Source organism: Triticum aestivum, chromosome 2B (assembly GCF_018294505.1).
Source record: "Triticum aestivum cultivar Chinese Spring chromosome 2B, IWGSC CS RefSeq v2.1, whole genome shotgun sequence".
NCBI lineage: Eukaryota > Viridiplantae > Streptophyta > Magnoliopsida > Poales > Poaceae > Triticum > Triticum aestivum.
Window position 1 is genome coordinate 768,728,213 of NC_057798.1, and position 7,218 is coordinate 768,735,430.

Genomic DNA, 7,218 nt, shown 5'->3' on the forward strand with positions numbered 1-7,218 from the left:
AATGATCCAACATATCTGCAGTCATCAAATTTGAAGACATACTGTTTAAGGCCTTATTTGCACCGCCTCTTTTTCTTTGTCTGCGGCGCCTCTTTCCTCTAATAATAATAATGAATAACTTTTTTCAGATCAGGTATTACACTGTTACAAATGTATGCAAGCTACTCCTTACGACAAGGAAAAAGAGGATGAATGCTTTCTATCTTCACCAGTTTTGTAGCATGTTCCAAATTGTTGGCTCTTTCTTATTTGAGGATTCATCATGTTTTTTGTAATTTAGAAGCTGGCCTGAAAGCTTGATAAGGTTAAGCTTGACAAATACTCTGAAATATTGTTCCTTCCATCTTTATTTTTCTTCCTAACTCATTTCAGTTTCTGTACGCACAGAGCGTCTTAAATCATTGTAATTAGTATGGTTGCCAACGCATAAACATATACAAAATCGGATAAATAATTTCTATCATGATAATTATTGGATTTCTTTTAGCCCTTTTACATTTCAATTAGTTTATGTAAATCATCTTTATTTTATATAGAAGTCGTTGTAGTCACATATCATCTTCTATTTCCTATTATCCAGAGTAGGTAGCTATATAATTTTGGCAATCCACACAACCAAAAAATATATATAATTTTATCCAAATTAGTACAAGTATATACTTTGCTACGCAGATTAGTAGAATAAAATAAGATTAAAGAATTAAGCATGTTGAACAATATAATTGCACCGTAAGTCAGTTTATACTTTTTTTTTCCTGGCTACACTCAAAGAGAAGACTACACTACAAGCCTATATTATCGCATTAATAAATAATTGCTGATTTTATAAATGAGAATATTTTCCTGCGATTACTCTATGAAGCAACATAACCACTATTGTGTCTCACTTTTGAAAATACAATTTGAGCGACATCAAACATTGTGTATCCATTTGATTTATATTTTTAAAAACAATTATTTTTTTATATTATATGAATCTCACCTGGTTTACGTTTGAGACGTGCGTTGCACGTGCATGCTTACTAGTTCCGCAAACGGTAGAAAAGAAGACCGGACATGCATTCACTAGTGCACGAAGTTGAATCGTTCCTAGCACGATTGGTGCAAGGATGCGCCATAGCCCACGCCCCACGGCCACTTTTTCTGCGTTGATCCATTCATCCCCTTGATTGACCCTAGAGGACACGCCATGGAAGTTTTGGTTCCTAAAGCCGGGGCCGCGTTCAGTCCTGCCCCTGCGGAAGAGATGACCGGGCATGCATGCAGCAGTACTGTCCAGAGTTGAACCGTTCCGAACATGGTCACCGAGTCCCCAAGACGGGGCATACCGTGTCCAGACTCCAGAGACGGATCGGTCGGGCGCAACGGTCAGCCGGAGACCGTATCCCATGACCACTTTTTCTTCTCCGTTGATCGATCCCCTTGCCTTGGCCCTCAAGGAGACACCATACAGTTTTGTCCCTCCCAAGTGGCTAGTGATCAGTCAATGTGCTCGCAATCAAGCGACCACGGCCGGAACCGGAAGTGTGCGAGGACTCCGGCGGGTCGTTGCCGCGCCCCACCAACACGATGATACGTCTCTCTCAGTCTCCGGGTCTCCACGCGCGTACACACGGCTCCTGGCCCGCGGCCGTAGTCGGGGCCCCGGTGCAAGCGCAGGCGACCACAGAAGCGACCGAGCCGGACACCTGTTTTTGCTGTCAGGCGGGCATTCTCCGCAGCTTCGCCGGTCGCCACTCCACTTCCCTCTGAAAACAGCCCGACCGAGGAGGCTTCTGCCTATAAATCCACCCACCTGCCCAGAGCCACTCCCCTGTCTCCAGATTACACCGCGCTCTCTTCCTCCCTTGCCCATCGCCGAGACGAAGCGCCGCACGCCGTTCCGTTCCATCCCACCAGCCAAGAGTTCGTCCGTCCCGGCTGGATTGTTGGATCGATGGCCGCCATGAAGGTGGTGCTGAAGCTGGACCTGCACGACGACAAGCAGAAGCAGAAGGCGCTCAAGCTCGTCTCCAGTCTCCACGGTAATATATAATCCCCGCCCCTGCTTCTTCTTCTTCTTCTTCCGCGCTCGTTGATCCGGTCTGTATTACGATTCATATCTGAATTTCGCACCTCTGACAATGGCAACTGTTACTATATTCTCAGGTATCGACCAGATCGCCGTCGACACCAAGGACGACAAGATGACGGTGGTGGGCACCGTCGACCCCGTCCACATCGTCGGCAAGCTGCGCAGCAAGCTCTTCCGCACGGCGCAGATCCTCTCCGTCGGCCCGGCCAAGGAGGACAAGAAAGACGACGCCAAGAAGGACGACGGCAAGAAGGAGCCGACCCCTGTGTACCCGCCGTGGTACCCGCCGCCGCCGCCGTACCACTACCACTCGCACCCGTACTACCACGGCCACAGCGCCGAGGAGGATCCCAGCTCCTGCGTCATCTGCTGACCGAGTGCACGTTCAGTAGCTCGCCGTCCTGCCTGCCGATCGATCGGCTTACCTGCACCGGTGATGGACGGCGTTCGTTATATACATGACATGACCGTGTAGGCGTGTACGTTGCGCCGGTGATCCGGCAGCTGTGCATCTGGTTATGCTTAGTTTGTAACGTGTACATACAGAATTACAGTATATTGTTCAGAAAAAAAAGCATCAAATTGTAAAAAAAAAAAAGTCTGGAGAAGGATCAGATAGAACTGCTGCAGTAGTTTTTTCAGAGAAAGTTCAGGGATTGCCCCCAAATTGGTGATAAAAAAGTATATTGAAACAAATAAACTGGAGGTGCAGCAGACTGAGCGAGTCTGCCGCAAAGAGAAGAGAATTTGAGGCGGCTAGGTAGATTGGTCGCTCGTGCATCTTTTCATTTACCAGTAAAAAGTCTGAACTCTGAAGCCCACTTGAGAGTTGCTTTCAGTCAGCCAGTCAGTCATCTCGACTGACAAAGCGAAAGGTTTCCAAGCTTTTGGACTGTTTTCATTACTCACGTGTGTTTTATTCGGCACGATTATGACCTAATAAAATTGCTAACCGCCCATCTCACAAAAAATACATTGTTAATTGCATGTCTTAATCACTGCTCTAACTGTATAGAATTTTCATTTTGTACTATGATTGAATGGAACGTCTTTTGTGTTCTACGGACGGCTGTGAACCCATGCACATGTTATCCGTTCATCACCCTATATTGGGCTGACTTTGTGATAAGTCTGCTTCATTTTAGAAAAAACTAGAAACAACAAGATGCACTCACAATGTCAACACAAAACTACCCACCCACCCACCCACCCCCAAACAAAAGGTAAATTGAAAATTGATTTTCTTTACCAGATCTAGAGACTGGAGTTGCGGAGGTACCTCTCTATCGTTGGAATGTTTCCATCCTAGTTAGACAAATCAAATCTAATTTAGTGACATATGAAAATTGTAAAAACTTTGATATCTAGTGGCCTAGGGCTACAACCACAGTTGATAAGTCAATGTCTGGAACTTCCCAAGTTTTCAACCGCTTTGTTCACTCTCCTGGGACCCGCTCCAAGACGTCATGGGTCCTCGTCCTCTTCGTCTATCGCTCCGGCGGCAGGAGTGAGCGGGGACCCCGGTAGTTTTTCTTTGGCAGGGAGATAGGATAGGCATGTTTTCTGTCAGAGATACTGCATCAATGATGAAGACGACGCCACGTCAGAATAATCTGCTTTTGCTCCTCCTCCATCTCGTTGGTGTTCGAATGGGCGACACCGAGGAGCAGGTGGCTCAGTCTTTTTGGGGTCGTCTGTTGCAATTGTGTTTGGTATTGTTAGAATAAATTCGAGGCCACCGTTGATCATCCGAGGACCAAGCAATCACACGAGCACGACACCAAGATTTGTTAACGAGGTTCACCGATATGGCTACATCCCAGGGGCCTGACTATGGGCGCTCCTCCCCATGACACCGTCACAATACCGCACCCGGTCGCCCTGGACACCGGCACATGCCGCCGGCTTCCCCTGCGTTCTGGTGCTATTATGTTGGCATAGGTTACATCGTGTGTCTAGCCCCGCTATATATGAGAGGCCTAGGATACAAGTGTTCTATTTGGACACGGCTCCATATCCTATCTAAACACAATACAACTACAAGTCCAACTGTAACCTACCTTGTATACTATATTCGACACAACTCCAACAAACTCCACCTTGGCGAATATTCTCCACCACCATGAATTTGTCCATGCGTCAAACTTCCATGTACATTGAACTTGAGTTTATCCCATGAGCACCACTGCTACTCCAAAGACTCCATATGACTCCACCTGCAACTTGTAGTCCCTTCTTTTCTTGACCACGGTCAACACTCGAGTGAAACTAAGTTTCACATTGCTCTAGTTTGCGCTCCCAACTTTCAGAGTATCAGTCCAACGCCATCACACACTGATCACTGATCTGCGTGAAAGTGAAGAACTCATATATTGGGTGTCACACATAAGAGTTACCTGAACTCAACATCACTGCTCGTTTCTTGACCGCCTGCCTGAAACTTGAAGGAATTTCACCATTGCGTGTAGTCATCCCGAGTCAAATTCGCAGTTGTCTCACCACATGTATGACCACCAGAGCCCTGGCCCGTCTCCATGTCCCGCGCGTACCGCACGCCTCGCTGCTATTACCGCGTTGAGCCTCCGCTGTCCCGGTCGAGTCTCAAGGGTCGCAAGACCACACCACTCAACCCCCACTGCAGAGTACCACCGATCATCACCGACCGATGACGAGTTTTACGCTTTCATCAGACCCTTGGGCTCCAGCCTGAACAACATGTCACTCGCTTTCCCCCCTTGCTGAATAGGCTTCGATTCCCTGGATCCTTACACCGTAGCCCCTCAATCCAGCTCCACCTTCAACATGACTCCATGGTAGATGATCAGTCTACCCTCGCGCCCCGTCGACTTCAAGCTCACATGTGCACCGTCTTGAATCAACTCCGCGCCATAGTCTCGTCGAAGCCGCACAAGCCCAGGCCTGTGCCACGTGTTTCCACGCCCAGAAGTCGGTCACCATCAGCATCATGCTCCTATGTCGCCGTCGCCGATCCCACCACCGTCTTCTGTACCAACCGACTCACGTCGATCTGCCAGACAGTCCAGTCCGACCCAGCCGAACTTGTCCGACTGCAACGACACGCTCAAGGCTCCCAAATCATCTTTCACGAATTTCCATCCATTATGTAGTTCCATCTCAGCTGACATGACTTCCCGCAACGCCTTCAAGCATCTCTATTGTGCCAACAAATTTTACATCCTTGTCTGTCATAACCCAAGGTTTTTCTGTCCCGTTGAACTTCTCCACCTCAAACCAAGTATCCATTGACGCCATGGTTCTTCGTATGACTGACCCAGTAAAAAAATAATTTGAGCTTTCCATAGCTCCCTTGACACAAATTTTTAATGCTGGCTAGTTGCCTTTGCCTTGCCAACGCCTACGCAAGTAGTACTTCTGATGAACACACTTGACGGTTCTTTGCCGCTGACTGATTTGCCTGCCTGTCCGTGTACTATGGAGACTCGGTCTCCTTTTGTTTCCAAAACAAATCTTCACTGCAGCTCCACGCATCAGGGCCTTTCAATGCAGCCTGCATAGGCCACCCGCACGCCCAGCTTGCTGGACTCTACCCATGAGTGCAACGGAACACACTTGGGGCCTCCGCCCATGCGTGCGTACTCCTGGCCCGTTGGCCCGACTGCTTGTTGGATTGCTGCTCGCGCAAGTACACCTGACAGGGCTCCTGCCGCCGCATCTCAATCGATCTGGTCGACTCCAAGAGACCGACAACTTCTGCTGTTGCGGTTTGCTCGACCGCGCCTCGACCAAGCGACACCTCCTGGTCCGTGCGTGACACGCTTGCAGCCGCCATCGAGTTACTCCCGATCGGATTGATCCAATCCACTGCCGTCGTACTCGCCCAACTCTCGAACAATCTTTCCTCTAGATCAACAGACCACAACCTTCGGATAACCTAGCTCATGATACCACTTGTTAGAATAAATCCGAAGCCACCGTTGATCACCCGAGGACTAAGCAATCACACGAGCACGACATCAAGATTTGTTAACGAGGTTCACCGATATGGCTACATCCCCGAGGCCTGACTATAGGCGCTCCTCCCCATGACACCGTCACAATACTGCACCCAATCGTCCTGGACACCGGCACATGCCGCCGGCTTCCCCTGCGTTCCGGTGCTATTATGTTGGCATGAGTTACATCATGTGTCTAGCCCCGCTATATATGAGAGGCCTATGATACAAGTGTTTTATTTGGACACGGCTCTATATCCTATCTAAACACAATACAACTACAAGTCCAACTGTAACCTATCTTGTACACTATATTCGACACAACTCCAACAGATATCTTGCAGTGGGGTGCGTAGATGGAGGCAAGCGGCAGTGTTCCTCTTCTTCGACTGTGTCGAATGAAGTTGACGCCATTGGGACCTAGCAAATAGGGGGAAGAACCCCAGTCGACGTGCGAAAAGCCTCAGCCTTATAGCACTTGTTTCACGTGTAAGACTATGTTCTACTTTGTTTTCCGTTTCATAGCATTTGTTTGATGTTTTAAGTGGTACTGTATGTAAACTCGTGTGATGTTTTGTAACGCAATATGATAATTGTCGAATAGTAGTTTTAGGTGAATTCCAGTACAGGGCTGATTACAAAATAGAACGGCAACCCCTGAAAGTCTTGGAGGAGGTTCCAAATACACAACCCCCTCTGGGCGTCCTTCCATGGAAGACGGTTTGTCTGCATATACCGCTGTGTTGGATCAGGCCAACTCCATCGCATAACCCCAAATGAACGTCCGTTTTATTCGGATTTCGTCCGTTTGAGGTGGTAATAGGGATGAAAACGGACATGCCAGTCCGGTTTGGGTTCGAGGCGCACACTATGGTAGAGTGACCCAAAATGTCCGCCTGCTCGCTCGTCCCCGCCTGCGCGCCGTGCTCGCCGCAGCCTCGCCGCGCCCCGCCCGCCCGCCTCACCGCCGCGCCCGATCGCCCCTTCGCAGCCTCGCCTCGCCCGCGTCCTGCACGCCCGCCCGCCTCACCGCCGCGCCCGGTCGCCCCTCCGCTGCCTCGCCTCGCCCGCGTCCTGCACGCCCGCCGCGCGGCGCCCTCCGCTCGGTACGCCCGCCGCGTCGCGCCCTCTGCTGGACGCGCCCGCGCCCGCGGCGCCGCGCCCTCCGCT

At 49.7% G+C, this 7,218-nt stretch overlaps 1 protein-coding gene across 1 annotated transcript; it reads left to right on the plus strand.

Annotated features, from left to right (window-relative positions):
- Positions 1 to 1,825: 1,825 nt before the first annotated feature.
- On the plus strand, positions 1,826 to 2,764 carry LOC123047271 (heavy metal-associated isoprenylated plant protein 39). Its single transcript, XM_044470767.1, has 2 exons — positions 1,826 to 2,024; positions 2,149 to 2,764. The coding sequence occupies exons 1-2, from the start codon at positions 1,937 to 1,939 to the stop codon at positions 2,445 to 2,447; spliced, it is 387 nt and encodes a 128-aa protein (XP_044326702.1). The 5' UTR covers positions 1,826 to 1,936; the 3' UTR covers positions 2,448 to 2,764.
- Positions 2,765 to 7,218: the final 4,454 nt, after the last annotated feature.